We start from the raw sequence: 16,992 nt of genomic DNA, 5'->3' as shown, positions 1-16,992 counted from the left end.
CTTGGACCATCTCTCCAGCCCTGTAGTTTAAAATGTTTAGTTATAGTTGTTTTATACTACTCTTGTAAAATTCTATTTAAATGTTGGAGTTAGAATCAGAATTGTAGATGCCAGATATGACTAATACTATATTTGAGTTCTTATGAATTACATAATATCTTAAGAAAAACAGTCATCTCATGTGGGAGAAGCACCGGTTACTGTTTGCAGCGCATTCCATTAATAGCCTTTTCTTGTCACCTCTTCTCTCTCTGAGTACAGATGGTAGAAGAGCCGCTGGACGGTCCCCAGTGTGAAAAAAGCATCTGGGATCCCCGATCTCGTATGAGCCAGGCTAGCTATTAGATTACCTAGAGTTAAAACAAAGAAAAGCTCTTATCTAAAACTAATAACTGATAAGTTGCTTTTTGTTCATTTCATTGTAAAAGATTTGAGCTCCAAAACCAAAATGAAGAAGGAAAAAAATATGCATATGAATATAGGATAATGATTCCCTGTAGTTGATTGCTCTTCTGTGAAGGTACTAAGACTTACACAGGTATATTATATAAGAATGAGAAAATTTTAGGACTGAAAGTTTTCTGTCTTACAATACTTCAAAATATATTCACTCTTTTTTGATTATTAAGATTGTTTTTATTTATTTTATGTATATAAGTGTTTTTCTTGAATCTACAGACTGTGAACTGCATCTATTTCTTGAGACACGATGGTCAGTGCATAATTGAATTCTCACTTAGTAGTCTAAAAGTCATTAAAACTTTGAAAGAATCATTAGAGAAGCAAAAAGGCCATGTTGAGAGTTACTGTATTCCTGCTCAGTGAGCAGAGCGGATGCCCACTGCTCCATGCAGATACTTCAGTGTTTTCAGGTAGCATAATTTAAAACTATGATAGAGGGAGTCAAGCATATTTTAATATTGTTGAGATTCCAGTCTGAAATATTTTATTATCTTGGACACAAAGCTTGTTCTCCTTTGTGTAGATGTCATTAGATTTTTGTTGTTGTCATTTGTTTTGATTTTTTGTTTATTGTTTGCTTGTTTTTTAGATATTTCTTACCTGTCAGGGCAAGAGTAGGAGTGTGGGCTGAATACAGGCTGTCAGCTAAAATAGTAACACCTCTTGCAGACAAAGTAATATGATCCATGTCTATAATGACTTTAGCTAATACGATAATCTGAAAGAGAAAAACATACAATTGGTGAACATCTGCTACTCAGACTTTCTTAATCATTTATGATTTAAGGGCATTTTTACTGGGTCATGAGAACATTTTGTGGACTCCAATAGAAGAGATGGAGAGGTAGAGAGCACAGGCTACTCCAAATGGTCACAACAATGACTATGCCAGGCCACATTATTCTTTCTACAATCCTTGCAACAGTTGTCCTTGAATTACAAGAGAAGTATTTAATGAGACTGAGGTTAGAAAAACTCTGAAGAGAAGTATAAGACACTAAGGAACCTAAATGGTCAGGGTGCAAGAAACCTTGCAATCAGCTCACAGTCTGCAAATAGACTTGTTTTCAACCCAGCCATGTTTCTCTACATAGTTCTTTAAACATGATGTATTTAAAACATTTGCCTCCTGGGAAGGCAACCCTGCTGTATCACAGGGTTGTTACAAACATCAGTTGTAACCTAAAAATTTCCATACAAAGAAATCCTAGGGACCAGATATAGATCTCTCCTGAGAGACACATCCAGAGCATGTCTAATACAGAGGTCAATGCTAGCAGCAAACCACTGAACTGAGAATAGGACCCCTTGTGGGAATTAGAGGAAGGATTGAAGGAGTTAAAGGAGCTTGCAACCTCATAACAACAACGATGCCAACAACCGGAGCTTCCAGGGACCAAACCACTACTGAAAGACTATACACGGACTGACCCAGGGCTCCAACTGCATAGGTAGCAGTGGAAGGGGAAGCCCTTGGTCCTGCCAAGGTTGGACCCCCAATGCAGGGGAATATGGGGGGACAGTAAGGGAGATGTATGGGAGGAATACCCGTATGGGGGAGTGGGATGGGAGGGGATGGGATGGGGGTTTATGGACAGGAAACCGGGAAGGGGAATAACATTTGAAATGTAAGTAATGAAATATATCTAATAAAAAATAAACTAATTAAAAAAGAAATCCTAATAAGGGGCTTTTCGGGAGGTAGGCAGACTAATGTGCAAAGTACTGCATTTCATAAATAAATGTTTTCCTAGATATTTGCCAATATGAAATATTAGGATTGATCCATGTACCTGAAATGCTGCCATTGCCCTCTCTGTTTCAACTCTGGATTGAAGAAAAGGCTCAAAAATAGATAAGGTTATCATTCCAGTTTCCAATATTAAGTACTGTTGAAAACGATTATTGAAGGCAAAAAGGGTGAGTGCATAACCTGCTCTCAAGCAGATTTCCTAGAAAAGGAGAAACACCAATCATTTTTATTTGCTTCATCACATGTTCCTCACCGGCTCTTGAGTTACTGCCTATTAAAAGGCATTTTAATGAAGAGAAATATGATACTATTAGGGGAAATTTTTAAAGAAAAATAATTGCCTAATATTAATCATCTTAGAAAATGTTCTCACTTCATCATAAAACATTTCAGAAGCCTCACTAGTATTGGATAAGAAGGGATGATTGGGAATGAAAAGGCATGAAATTAAGTTAAACGTTCAATTAATGACAGATTTTGGGTTCGCATCAAGCATAAAATTGCTGCTTGTCTTCCTTGGAGAATTTGATTATCATACCAGTACAAAATCATGACCTACGAAGAGACATTTTATGTGTTCTCTTAAATAATGCACTTGCATGCTGTCATAAGGAGCCCTTGGTCATAAATGACACTGTTGTTGTAGAGCCATCACCCCCCCCCCAGGTGAGCGTGCAGAGGCTCTGCGAAAGTCCTACCTTATCTTTTGAGTGAAGAAGATAAAGGACATCAGAATATTCAAATCCCTCATTTTCTTGTAATTCTTTCTGTAGCGAATCATTCCCTAGGACAATGCATGCCAACGAAAAGGCCACTTCAACCTAAATATGTGGTTTTCAGAAATTATCTTCTATTCCCAGATTACCAAAGGGTATATTTCATTATGTAAAATATTTATACAGACTAGATTATAGAAATATGGTTATAAAGTGATTTAAAGCACAGTTATTGAGTACAGTCCTCTGACTACTATTTAAAGACTGACACAGCTTCTGCAGGACTGTTCCTCATAAATTTTAATGGCCAGGAAAAGTCCATTTCCTCTGTGTCCAGAGACAACCACACATTTCCGGGTGCCCGGGGTGGTGGCGAGGTTCTTATGGACAGTAGGGCATGTACAAAGATACAGTCCTAATTCAACGTAGTTGAATCCTTTCCACTTCTAAACACAATTTTTAAGTGTTTGCTGGTATGAGTTTAAAGGCTGTTTTAAGTTGCTAATGACCACGGAGTTGTCAATGTGTATAAGGGACTGCCTAAGAATTCAAGCAAAGTTTCATAAAAGTAGCATCAAGGCATAGTTGTTTCCTTCTAGTTGGAAGAGTCATTTAATTTACAGTTATCTTCCATTAGGAAGCTGAATCATGTACATTGCTGCACTTGACAGACAGCTTTGGAGAGGGCTATATTATGACTTTCTTGAGATTTCACCTTACACCAATCAGAATGGCTAAGATCAAAAACTCAGGTGACAACACATGTTGGTAAGGACATGGAGAGGAACACTCCTCCATTGCTGGCAGGATTGCAACCTGGAACAACCACTCTGGAAATCAGTCTGGAGGTTCCTCGAAAAATTAGAAATAGAACTACCTGAAGACCCAGCTATACCACTCTTCGGCATATACCCAAAAGATGCCCCATCATGCCACAGGGGCATGTGTACCACTATGTTCATAGCAGCCTTATTCGTGATATCCAGAGGCTGAAAATAACCCAGGTGTCTCACAACAGAGAATGGATACAGAAAACGTGGTTCATTTGCACAATGAAATACTACTCAGCTATTAAGAACAAGGGCATCATGAGTTTTGAAGTCAAATGGATGGAACTAGAAAATATCCTGAGTGACGTAACTTGGACCCAAAAGGACATGCATGGGATGTACTCATTAATAAGTGGATATTAGCTAAAAATAAAAAAATAAAAAAGTACAGAGTACCCAGGATACAATCCAAAAAACTCAAGAAGGTTAACAAGCTGAAGGGCTCAAGTGAGGCTGCCTCAATCCCACTTGGGAGGAAGAAGAAAGCAATCACAGGAGGAGGGAGGGAGGGAGGAATGTGAGTGGGAAAAGGGACAGGGAGGGGAAGAAGGGAACATGGCCAGGTATTGGGAAGGGGACAGGACTGAAGCCCTGAGGGTCAGCAGAAAGAATGGAAACTGGCAACCTCAGAAGGTAGGAGGTAAGGCCCTCTAGAATGTATCAGGGACCTGGGAGGTGAGAGACTCTCAGGACTCAAAGGGAGGGACCTTAGATAAAATACCCTATAGTGAGAGAAGGAACTTGTAGAGTTCACCTCCCGTAGTAAGACAGGGCATCATGTAGAGGCATGGGGTTGCCATCCCACAGTCAAAAACTCTGACCCAGAATTGTTCCTGTCTGAAAGAACTTCAGGCTCAAAAAATGGAGAAGAGCCTGAGGGAAAGGAGGTATAGTGACAGGCCCAGATTGGGACCCAGATCAAGGGGAAGATCCAAGGCCTGACACTATTACTGATGCTATGTTGTGCTTACAAACAGAAACCTAGCATGACTGCCTTCCAAAAGGCCTAACGAGCAGCTGAAAGAGTCAGATGCAGATACTGCCACCCAACCAATGGACAGAAGATGGTAACCCCTGTGGTAGAATTAGGGAGAAGCTAGAAAAAGCTGAGGAGGGCGGCAACCCTATAGGAAGACCAGCAGTCTCAACTAACCTGGACCCGGATTGCTCAGACACTGAGCCACCAACCAGGAAGCATACACCAGCTAATATTAGCCACTCCCGCCCCCAGCACACATACAGCAGAGGACTGCCAGATCTTGACTCAGTAAGAGAAGCACCACCTAACCCTAGAGGAACTTGAGGCCCCAGGGAGTGAGGAGGTTTGATAGGATGGGGGTAGAGGGTTGGGGGTTGGGGACATCCTTTTGGAAACGTGGGGATGGGGAGTGGGAGGAGGTATGGGAAATGAAAAAATAAAGAACAAAAGAAAGAAAAAATTCATAACTCTTGTGAAATAATCTATCCACTGCAGAGTCTAATTTTCAGGAAAGTGACTAAAAGTATTTAGGTTATCGTTATAATTTAACAAGTTTAAAATTTTTTTTGAAAAAAATGGATAAAATGGAAGCTTTCCATGTGGAACTTCCATAGTCTTACAAAATATACTTTAAATGTTTATATAATTTTTATTTATAATTCAAACCAAAAGTGATTTGTAGCTATGCTTACCTTTATTTCCCACTGAACTACTACAACTAAATCATCCCTTTTGTATCCTGAAAAAGGGGGGCAAGGACTTACAATATCTTTTCTTATAATGTGTCTATAAAAGGAAATATTGCTATTCATTAATGTTAATCTGTATTTTTCTATTTCTCATCATTTCTTGAAAGATCTGATAACATGATATATCTTTTGCAATATATCTATAAAAGGAAATATTTCTATTCACTATCACATTATTCTATAATGTGATTATTCCCCATCGCTAACAGAGCCCCTGGCAAATTATGAGAAAAAATGTGTATTTTTTTAGACCATGTAGTAATTTGTTATAATGCAGCCTTTAGCACACTGGCCTACAGTCAGTCATGCCACCCACTAACTGAGGAAGAAGAAAGCTATTCTGTGAATACACAGTGAATGGCTAAGAAGTAGCTGAAGAATAAGTGTATAAGACTTTCATGTCATATTTGAAAAAAAATAATATTTACATTAATCTTCTCTCCTTAAAAATTTTAAATTTTGTTTCAAAAGTTAAATTGTTATTCTTATAAACTTGCATATTCTAAGATACAAATTATTTGCATTTACTCTGTCAGAAACATTTAAAACCTTAATATATACCTTAATGTTAATTGAAGGGTGACTTCTTAGTAGCTGAATAAGCACTGGAAAGGCATTCTCCTCTACAACACATTGTTGACTCATGGGATTGCTCGTGTGGGCCACACCTGTAAGGCTCTCATAGGTCAATGAGGTCATGGTTTTGTTTCGTATTGTAAGTTGTAGAGTCAAACTTAACTTGATTTTGGTTGATAAACTATCTTAAGGCAATATGGCTAGCAAATTTTAAGAACATGGCATATTGACACTATTTCAATACTCCTGCTTGAATTCTTTAAAGGGCAGAAGGAATAAGCATGGAAAAATCCATTATTAGAATTATAAATGGTTTATATTAGAGACACAGCACATACATTTGAAAAATGCTATGTTGCTAATGAATAACATCCTGCATTGTTTAAAAATACCATATCCTGTTAGTTAAGTTTATAGTTAATTTTTTCCATTAAAAATTTCTTAATCAGAATTGATTAATCACTAAGTTAAAATTTTTAGTTTTCTTAAACCGCATATGGTAAAAGGTGAACACGTTATCTTTGTAACATTCTATACTTTGAGTTACAACCTAATGTCAGGAGAAAAGTCAATCTCATTTTCGCCAATATGCATAAAAATTAATTTTGTTTTGCCAAGAAATGCCACTACATATATTGTAGGTTGATATACTTAAATATAGTATAAATATATTTATATGTACACTATATAAATATAGCAAGCTTACGTACTTAAATAAAAATTACAAATTTAGGCTTCTCTTAACATTGACAAAGAGCCAGCCACATATTGTTATTTGGAAAGTTTAAATTAACTAGGGAGAGTGGATTGAGCAGCAGCCATTTCATTTTTTTCTCCTTTATTCTCCTTCATACCCCCATATGAATACAGTGGCGTGGTGGATGATCAAGCAAAGGTGGATGGATAGATAGATAATATATTTACGATTTACTAAATTTGTTTGATCTGTGTGACTATGCCTATGTATGCTTACGCTTACGTGCCAGCTGAAATTACAGGCAGGTGTGAAGAATATTGATGCTAAAAACCAAACTAGGTCCTCTGGAAGATCAATAAGCCGTCGTAACAACTGAGCCATCTCTTTACCCCCCTCCCCAATTAAAAGAATATATATCATAGATTCCAACTATGAAAGACATTATTTTCTGGATTATTTATTTCTTATAATAGTTAATGAAGTTCTACAGAGCAAGAAATAAAAATGGCGCTACTAACTTCAACATCTGGGTACTCTTGATAACACGGAGGAACAAGCATGCACAGAAACCTTCTTTTCTGTTGTGTGCAAGACATCTAAGACTCTACCCTGACTCATTATTGTCAGCAAAAAAAACCAGATTCTATTGGTAGATCAATCACCAAATATTCTGCAATTTTTTCATAGTCCCTAAAATTTCAGTTCTTTTGGTAACAAAGACCACTTTATATAAACAAATATTTATATAAATAAACAAGAATTGAAAAAACATAATTGAATGTGTACCTTAAGATATTTATGCCACTTGACCTTATCAACTTATCTTAGAATAAATGGTATTAAATTCAATTTAAAATAGTCAATGCTTATTGTCTTCATTTTCTGTTTTACTCTGAATTCAAGAGCAGATATGAAATTCTTAAGCTCACCATTTTAACGAATCAAGGTCTTAGATAAACTATTTGTAAATCTTTGAGATCTCTCATAGTAGGAATAGTGATAAAGAAACAATTTCTACTTCTCTACCCAGTTATTTTATTTTTCTCATAGTATTCAAGAAGTTGACATTGTATACAAACCGATACAAATGGAGCCCACTGCTCTGATGACGCTCAGGAGTGTGCCTTCTGCTATCTTACTAATCCTCAGCAGGCGAATCAGTGGTGCAATGCCGTTCCCTTCACATATTTGATACTGGTGCTTCCTACTGTCCTTACTTAGAGCTATGACTGCTTCACCTCCTGGTAACAAAAAGGAAGAGGTGAGTATGGACTTCAGTGTCAACTCCATCAGCAGTTAGGCAAAGGAAGGAACTTACCTACATACTGCATCTTAGCTGATGGCGACAAAAGCATGTTTATTATGAAGTTGTATCCAATCTGCTCTGCCATATACTTCTGTTGTTTCAGTGTTTGTCCTGCCAAGGCCCAAAGTGCTATGGCTCCTTGCTCCTTAACATCTATTTGAAAGGCCTATTTAAACAAAGACATGGTATTCATTCAGTGTAGGCATACTGAACGCATTACAGATATATATTTCATAAAATATGCATTCAGAATTCTTTGATTTCCCAATCTCCAAATACAACTCAAAACAAAATAAACCATCTAAACAATTAGAAGAGATATGATAAGATCCCTACCTTTAGAAGTTTTAGGAGGTCCTTAGTTAATTTTCTTTCCAGAAATGCCTTCTGGATTGAAGGATTGCGATTTGCCAGTGACTCCACAGCCATGGCACCTTTTACTTGGACACTGAGCTGCTTCCCTTTAAAAAGATCTACCAGGGGAGGGATAGCCCCTTCCATTGCTATAGCATCCTGCACCTGCTTATTGTCCCGGCCAACCTCAGCGATTGTAGCTGAGGACACTGCCTTCAGCACATCTTCAAAAGAGCGAAGAGTAAGAACACAAGTCACTGAAAATGTAATTATACTACATTTCTAGATAGTCCACATATTACAAAATCAAATTTATAAGTTTAAAGAAAAATTTAGACAACAAAAATTTAAACAAACTGTCCAGGTTCGTCATTTAGATTGTCTTGCCCACTTTTTCCTATCTATAGACTTAATTGGCATATTTAGATAATTATAGACATACTCAATATGATTGTACTACAAATGAATTATTTTCTGGATTCTTTTATGAACATAAATGTCACAAATGCCTTCTAAATATTGCATTAATGGTCATATCACATGGAAAATACATGTTGCTTCAAACTTTTCAGTGTTTTAAGTAATTCCAGGAAAATTTTTCTTAACATGGAGATATTTATCAATACATTTTCCTTTAGCATAGACTCATGAGTATTACTGGATAATTCAACACATTTCAGTAAATCAATTTCTAAAAGGATCAGTAGCATATTATTCTTTGTTAATCAGAACTCAGGCACATCAATTTGACTGTTTTCTTCAGGAAAATTTTATCATTAAAAATGAATACATAAAACTTGCTAACTGAATAGACAAAAATGGCATTTCATTTTATTTTGTTTTTACATTTTACAAAAAAGTGTAAGGATAACTGAGAGAACTTAAATACTTTACCTACACTTAGAAAATTAATACAAACACAGCCCCATGCACCCAAATCCCATAGGGGAGAGAGCTGGAGCCTCAGAAGTGAGGACAATCCTGAGAACTCAGGGGAGACAACTACTTTCTGCCCACATTCCTGACCCAAGGGGAAATTGCCTAGTGCCATCTGTGCCCTTTGGGCACAGGGACCTAGGAGCAGTCAGGGGCAGGACTCTTTGGGTTTCTACCTGTTCTGAGAGCTGAAAGCTAGTCACCAGGAGTGCCTCCACACCTGAGAACAGAGGTAAGACCAACTTTTCTGCTCCAAGCGACTTGCCTGGTAGCCTCAGGACACACAAAGTCAGAAGTCCCCTGGGACAGGACACTAACGGTTTCTGGCTGTGCCCAGAACGGAACTGAAACAATCCTACAGCTCCCTGCACCTAAGTCCCATGGAGGAGAGAGATGAACTCCCAGAAGTGTGGACAATCCAAAGACCTCAGGGGAGAACTCCACTTTTGACTTCTTCTGCTCACATTCCTGGTCCAAGAGGAACCTGCACAGTGCCTCTGGATACAGGAATATGGGAGCAGTCATTGGCAGGGACCTGCTGGTTTCTGCCTATGCCTGGAACTGAACTAAACAGGTCCCACAGCTCCCTGCACCCAAATCCCTTGGGGGAGAGAGCTGGACCCTCAGAAGTTTGGACAATAACTGAGAACTCAGAGGAGACAATTACTTTCTGCCCACATTCCTGACCCAAGAGGAAATCACCTAGTGCCATCTGTGCCCTCTGGGCACAGGGACCTAGGAGCAATCAGGGGAAGGACCCTTGGTGTTTCTGCCTGCTCCTAGAGCTGAAAGCCAGTCACCAGGAGTGCCTCCACACCTGAGAGCAGAGGTAAGACCAACTCTTCTGAGCCACAACCGTCCTGGAGGCTTCAGGTCACACAAACCCAGGACGAGCTCTCTGTTCCCAGATCCAGCTGAAAGAAAACAGGTCTACAGGAGTGCTGACACATAGGCCTACAGGACTGTCAAGCCACTGTCAGAGACAGCAAGACAAGCTAACACCAGAGATAACCTTAGGGACAGAGGCAATCACAGGAACCTAAGCAACAGAAACCAATACTGCTTGGCATCATCAGAGCCCAGTTCTCCCACCAGAGTAAATACTGGATATCCAAAGACACCGGAAAAGCAAGATTTGGATTTAAAATCACATTTTGTGATGATGATGACTTAAGAAGGACATAACTAACTCCCTTAAAGAAATTCAGGACAACACAAGTAAACAAGTAGAAGGCCTTAAAGAAAAAATACAAAAATCCCTGGAAGAATTACAGGAAAACACAAAACAGGTAAAGGAGTTGAGCAAAACCATTCAGGATTTTAAAATGGAAATAGAAACAATAAAGAAAGCACAAGGGGAGACAACCCTGGAGATGGAAAACCTAGGGAAGAGATCAGGAGTCATAGATGCAAGCATCACCAACAGAATACAAGAGATAGAACAGAGAATCTCAGGGGCAGAAGATACCATAGAAAACATCACACAACCATCAAAGATAAGGTAAAATGCAAAAAGCTTCTAGCCCAAAACATCCAGGGAATCGAAGACATAATAAGAAGATCAAACCTAAGGATAATAGGTATATATATAGAGAAAACTCCCAACTTAAAGAGCCAGTAAATATCTTCAACAAAATTATAGAAGAAAACTTCCCTAAACTAAATAAAGGGATGCCCATGAACATACAAGAAACTTACAGAACTCCAAATAGATTGGACCAGAAAAGAAATTCCTTCTGTCACATAATAGTCAAAACACCAAATGCACAAACCAAAGAAAGAATATTAAAAGGGGAAAGGGTAAAGTAACCTATAAAGGCAGACCTATCAGAATTACACCAGATTTCTCACCAGAAACTATGAAAGCCAGAAGATCCTAGGACGATGTCATACAGACTATAAGAGAACACAAATGTCAGCCCAGGCTACTATATCCAGCAAAACTTTCAATTAACATAGACGGAGGAACCAAGATCTTCCATGACAAAATCAAATTTACAAAATATCTCTCTACAAATCCAGCCCTACACAGGATAATACATGGAAAACTCCAAAATGAGGAAGGAAACTACACTCTTGAAAAATCAAGAAAGTAAACACCTTGCAAGAAAACAAAAGAAGAGAGCCACACAAACATAATTCCACCTTTAACTACAAAAATAACAGGAAGCAACAATCACTATTCCTTAATATCTCTTAACATCAATGGACTCAATCCCCAATAAAAAGACTTAGACTAACCGACTGGATACCTAAAGAGGACCTTCTCCAGCATACAGGAAACACACCTCAGAGACAAAGACAGACACTACCTGAGAGTAAAAGACTGGAAAACAACTTTCCAAGCAAATGGTCTGAAGAAACAAGCTGGACTAGCCATTATAATATCAAATGAAATCAACTTATAATCAGAAGTTACAAAAAAAGATGATAAAGGACACTTCATAGTCATCAAAAGAAAAATTCACCAAGATGAACTCTCAATCCTAAGTATCTATGTTCCAAATGCAAGGGGACCTACATTCATAAAAGAAACTTTACTAAAGCTCAAAGTACACATTGCACCTCACAAAATAGTAGAAGATTTCAACATCCCACTCTCACCAATGGACAGATCATGGAAACAAATTTAACAAGAGACATAGAGAAACTAACAGAAGTTATGAACCAAATGGACTTGACAGATATTTATAGAACATTTCACCCTAAAACAAAAGAATATACCTTCTATCTCAGCACCTCACTGTACCTTCTCTAAAATTGATGATATAATCAGTCACAAAACAGGCCTCAACATATACAGGAAGATTGACTTAATCCCATACATCCTATCAGATCGCTACGGACTAAGGCTGATCTTCAATAACAAAAATAACAACAAAACGCACACATATACATGGAAGTTGAACAACACTCTACTCAATGATAAATAGGTCAATGAAGAAATAAAGAAAGAAATTAAAGACATTTTAGAATTTAATGAAAATGAAGGCACAACATACCCAAACTTATGGGACAAAATGAAAGCAGTGTTAAGAGTAAATCTCATACCTCTGAGTGCCTACAAAAAGAAACAGGAGGGAGCATATATTAGCAGTTTGACAGCACACCTAAAAAGCTCTAGAACAAAAAGAAGCAAATACACCCAAGAAGAGTAGAAGGCAGGAAATCAAACTCAGGACTAAAATCAACCAAGAAGAAACAAAACGAACTATACAAAGAATCAACAAAACCAGGAGCCGGTTCTTTGAGAAAATCAAAAAGATAGATAAAGCCTTAGCCAGACTAACCAGAGGGCACAGAGAGTGTTTCCAAATTAACAAAATCAGAAATGAAAAGGGAAGCATAACAACAGAATTTGAGGAAATTCAAAAAATCATCAGATCTTACTACAAAACCCTATATTCAACAAAAGTGGAAAATCTAGAGGAAATGGGCAATATTCTAGACAAATACCAGGTACCAAAGTTACATCAGGATCAGGTAAACCATCTAAACAATCTGATAACTCCTAAAGAAATAGAAGCAGTTATTAAAAGTCTCCAAACCAAAAAGAGTCCAGGACCAGATGAATTTAGTGCAGAATTCTTTCAGAACTTCACAGAAGACCTCATACCAATACTTTCCAAACTATTCCACAAAATAGAAACAGACAAAACACTACCCAATTCCTTCTATGAAGCCACAATTATGCTTATACCTAAACCACACAAAAACCCAACAAAGAAAGAGAACTTCAGACCAATTTCCCTTATGAATATCGAAACAAAATACTCAATAAAATTCTTGCAAACCGAATCCAAGAACACATCAAAATGATCATCCATCATGATCAAGTAGGTTTTATCCCAGGGATGGTTCAATATACAGAAATCCATCAACATAATCCACTATATAAACAAACTCAAAGAAAAAAACCCCACATGATCTTTCATTAGATGCTGAGAAAGCATTTGACAAAATTCAACACCCATTCATGATAAAAAGTCCTGGAAAGATCAGGAATTCATACCTAAACATAGTAAAAACAATATACAGCAAACCAGTAACTAACATTAAACTAAATGGAGAGAAACTTGAAACAATCCCACTAAAATCAGGGACTAGACAAGGCTGCCCACTCTCTCCCTACTTATTCAGTATAGTACTCCAAGTCCTAGCCAGAGGAATCAGACAACAAAAGGAAGTCCAAGGGATACAAATTGGAAAGGAAGAAGTCAAAATATCACTATTTGCAGATTATATGATAGTATACTTAAGTGACCTCAAAAGTTCCACCAGAGAACTACAAAGCACCAAGTGGCTGGGTATAAAATTAACTCAAACAAATCAGTAGCCTTCCTCTACTCAAAACATAAACAGGCTGAGAAAGAAATTAGGGAAACAACACCATTCACAATAGTCCCAAATAACATAAAATGTCTAGGTGTGACTCTAATCAAACTAGTAAAAGATCTGTATGACAAGAACGTCGAGTCTCTGAAGAAAGAAATTGAAGAAGATCTCATAAAATAAAAAGATCTCCCATGCTCATGGATTGGCAGAATCAATATTTTAAAAATGGCCACTTTGCCAAAAGCAATCTACAGATTCAATGCAATCCCCATTAGAATTCCAATCCAATTCTTCATAGTGCTAGAAAGAGCAATTTGCAAATTCATTTGGAATAATAAAAAACTCAGGATATCGAAAACTAAACTCACCAAAAAAAAAAAAAAGACCTTCTGGGGGAATCACGATCCCTGACCTCAAGCAGTATAACAGAGCAATAGTGATAAAAACTGTATGGTATTCGTACAGAGATGGACAGGTAGAACAGTGGAATAGAATTGAAGACCCAGAAATGAACCCACACACCTATGACCATTTGATCTTTGACAAAGAAGCTAAAACCATCCAATGGAAAAAAAAGATAGCATTTTCAACAAATGGTGCTGGTTCTACTGGAGGTTAGCTTGTAGAAGAATGCAAATCTGTCCATTCTTATTGCCCTGTACAAAGCTTAAGTCCAAATGGATCAAGGACCTCCACATAAAACCAGATACACTCAAATTAATACAATAAACAGTGGGGAAGAGTCTTGATCACATGGGCACTGGGGAAATTTCCTGAACAAAGCACCAATGGCTTATGCTCTAAGATCAAGAATGGACAAATGGGACTCATAAAACTGCAAAGCTTTGTAAGGCAAAGGATACTATCATTCGGACAAAACAGCAACCAACAGATTGGGAAAAGATCTTTACCAATCTTACAACTTATAGAGGGCTAATATCCAAAATATACAAAGAACAACACAAGAAGTTAGACTCCAGAGAGCCAAATAACCCTTTTAAAAGATGGGCTACAGAGCTAAACAATGAATTCTCAGCTGGGGAATATCGAATGGCTGAGAAGCACCTAAAAAAAGTTCGAAATCCTTAGTCATCAGGGAAATGCAAACCACTCTAGACATCAGTCTGGAGGTTCATCAAAAAATTGGACCCACCTATACCTCTCCTGGGCGTATACCCAAAAGATGCTCCAATATGCAACAAAGACACATGCTCCACTGTGTTCATAGCAGCCTTGTTTATAATAGCCTGAAGCTGGAAAGAACCCAGATGCCCTTCGACAGAGGAATGGATACAGAAAATATGGTACATCTACACTATGGAGTACTACTCAGCTATCAAACACAATTACTTCTTGAATTCATAGGCAAATGGGTTGAACTAGAAAATAACATGCTGAGTGAAGTAACCCAATCACAGAAAAACATGCAGGGTGTGCACTCACTGATAAGTGGATATTAGCCCAAGAGCTCAAATTACCCAAGATGCAATTCACAGACCACATGAAGTTTAAGAAGAAGGATGACCAAAATGCAGATGCTTCCACTCCTTCTTCAAAGGGAGAACAAAAATATTCATAGGAGGGTATATGGGGGTAAGGTTTAGAGCAGAGACTGAAGGAACAGCCATTCAGAGCCTGCCCCACATGAGGTATATATATATATATATATATATATATATATATATATATATATATATATATCAAAACTAGATAAGATGAAGCTAAGAAGCGGATGCTGACAGGAACCAGATATTGATCTCTCCTGAGACACAACCAGAGCATGTCAAATACAGAGGCTAATGATAACAGCAAACCACTGAACTGAGAACAGGAACCCCTTTTGGGGAATTAGAGAAAGGATTGAAAGAGATGAAGGGTCTTGCAACCCCATAACGACAACAATGCTAAACAACCAGAGCTCCCAGGGACTAAACCATGACCTAAAGACTATACATGGACTGACCCATGGCTCCAGCTGCATATATAGCAGAGGATGGCCTTGTTGGGCACCAATGGAAGGAGAAGCCCTTGGTCCTGCCAAGGTTGGACCTCCAGTGTAGGAGAATATGGAGGTGGCGTGAAAGTGGCGTGGATGGGGAGTGGAACACCCTTTTACAAGAAGGGAAGAGGGATGGGATAGGGGACTTATGTCCGGGAAACCGCGAAAGGAAATAACATTTGTAATGTAAATAAAAAATCCAATGAAAGAAAAAAGAAAGAAAAAATGAAATTTAATACATTGTTCCATTGATTTTATATATGTATCTATCTGCAACTTAGTTTGCTCACCCTATCTCTCTCTCTCTCTCTCTCTCTCTCTCTCTCTCTCTCTCTCTCTCTCTCTGTGTGTGTGTTATCTGTGTGTGTGTGTGTGTGTGTGTGTGTGTGTGTGTGTGTGTGTGTGTGTGTGTTATGCTAGTCTGTCCTGGCTAACTTGAAACTCACTACACAGGCTAAACTGTCCTCAGGCTCACAGAGGTCCACTAGGCTCTGCCTCCCTCGTGCTGGAGTTGAAGGGATGTACCACCATGTCAGGCTGCAGTTTAGTTTCTACACTTGTGGTGGGAGCACAAAGGTCTTTACACCCACAGATCATCATGGAAGCCAGGAATTTTAAGCACACAGGAATTTTCCTTTTAATGGAAAGGACGTATAACACATTTATCCATCCAGAAGGCTGGGAATGGGGGAGATTAATAACCTAGTGATCTGTATTATCTGTAGGGTCAGGTCACGTCAAGCTCCCACAGCCAGGACTGAAGGTGGGTAATGGCCCAAATGGCCTCTACATTATTTGTATGACTGAGAGCATGACAGATCCTTCCTTAGGCTTTGAAGTTAATACATGTAACCTATCCCTAGAACCCATCTTCTTGGGAAAAATCTGTGCCTCCTTGTGCACAAGGGCTTGTATTACACCAGGAAACCTTTTTCCAAATTATACTTTGTTTAAATATGCTGACAATAAGCCATCTGGCATCAGAGTCCTGATGTCCTGTATGTCTCTTCATGGATCACTTTGCAGTTGACCATGATGCCTACAAGGACTCAGCACACATTGAGGATATGTGTACAATATAGAGACACAGAGCAATCAGTAGATGCAATGCTTTAAACATATTGTATCTGCTCTCCTGTAATGTCCTCTATAACACTTTTCTCTCAGATGGAGAGCATGCATTTCATTTATGACATCTCTATTTTCTATAATCTACAACGGTTCTTCAGTCGTTCTCTTTACCTTTAGTGACTTAGACTTTTTAAATGCATATTAGTCATTTATTTTAAACCTCAGTTCA

At 38.2% G+C, this 16,992-nt stretch overlaps 1 protein-coding gene across 2 annotated transcripts in view; it reads right to left on the bottom strand.

Moving 5' to 3' along the window:
- Ankar (ankyrin and armadillo repeat containing) overlaps positions 1 to 16,992 on the bottom strand; it is a 65,289-nt gene that overhangs the window by 8,204 nt on the left and 40,093 nt on the right. For both annotated transcript variants that reach the window (XM_032901064.1, XM_032901065.1), the window contains 8 exons: positions 8,405 to 8,646; positions 8,081 to 8,234; positions 7,842 to 8,003; positions 6,051 to 6,157; positions 2,914 to 3,036; positions 2,256 to 2,414; positions 1,063 to 1,180; positions 241 to 350 (listed from right to left, as the gene is read on the bottom strand). In XM_032901064.1, the coding sequence (XP_032756955.1) occupies positions 241 to 350; positions 1,063 to 1,180; positions 2,256 to 2,414; positions 2,914 to 3,036; positions 6,051 to 6,157; positions 7,842 to 8,003; positions 8,081 to 8,234; positions 8,405 to 8,646 (1,175 nt within the window). The remainder of the gene's footprint in view (positions 1 to 240; positions 351 to 1,062; positions 1,181 to 2,255; positions 2,415 to 2,913; positions 3,037 to 6,050; positions 6,158 to 7,841; positions 8,004 to 8,080; positions 8,235 to 8,404; positions 8,647 to 16,992) is intronic.

The sequence above is a fragment of the Rattus rattus genome, chromosome 4 (assembly GCF_011064425.1).
Source record: "Rattus rattus isolate New Zealand chromosome 4, Rrattus_CSIRO_v1, whole genome shotgun sequence".
Classification (NCBI taxonomy): Eukaryota; Metazoa; Chordata; class Mammalia; order Rodentia; family Muridae; genus Rattus; species Rattus rattus.
The sequence above is the reverse complement of the archived record's forward strand: the minus strand, read 5'-3'. Positions and strand labels throughout refer to the sequence as shown.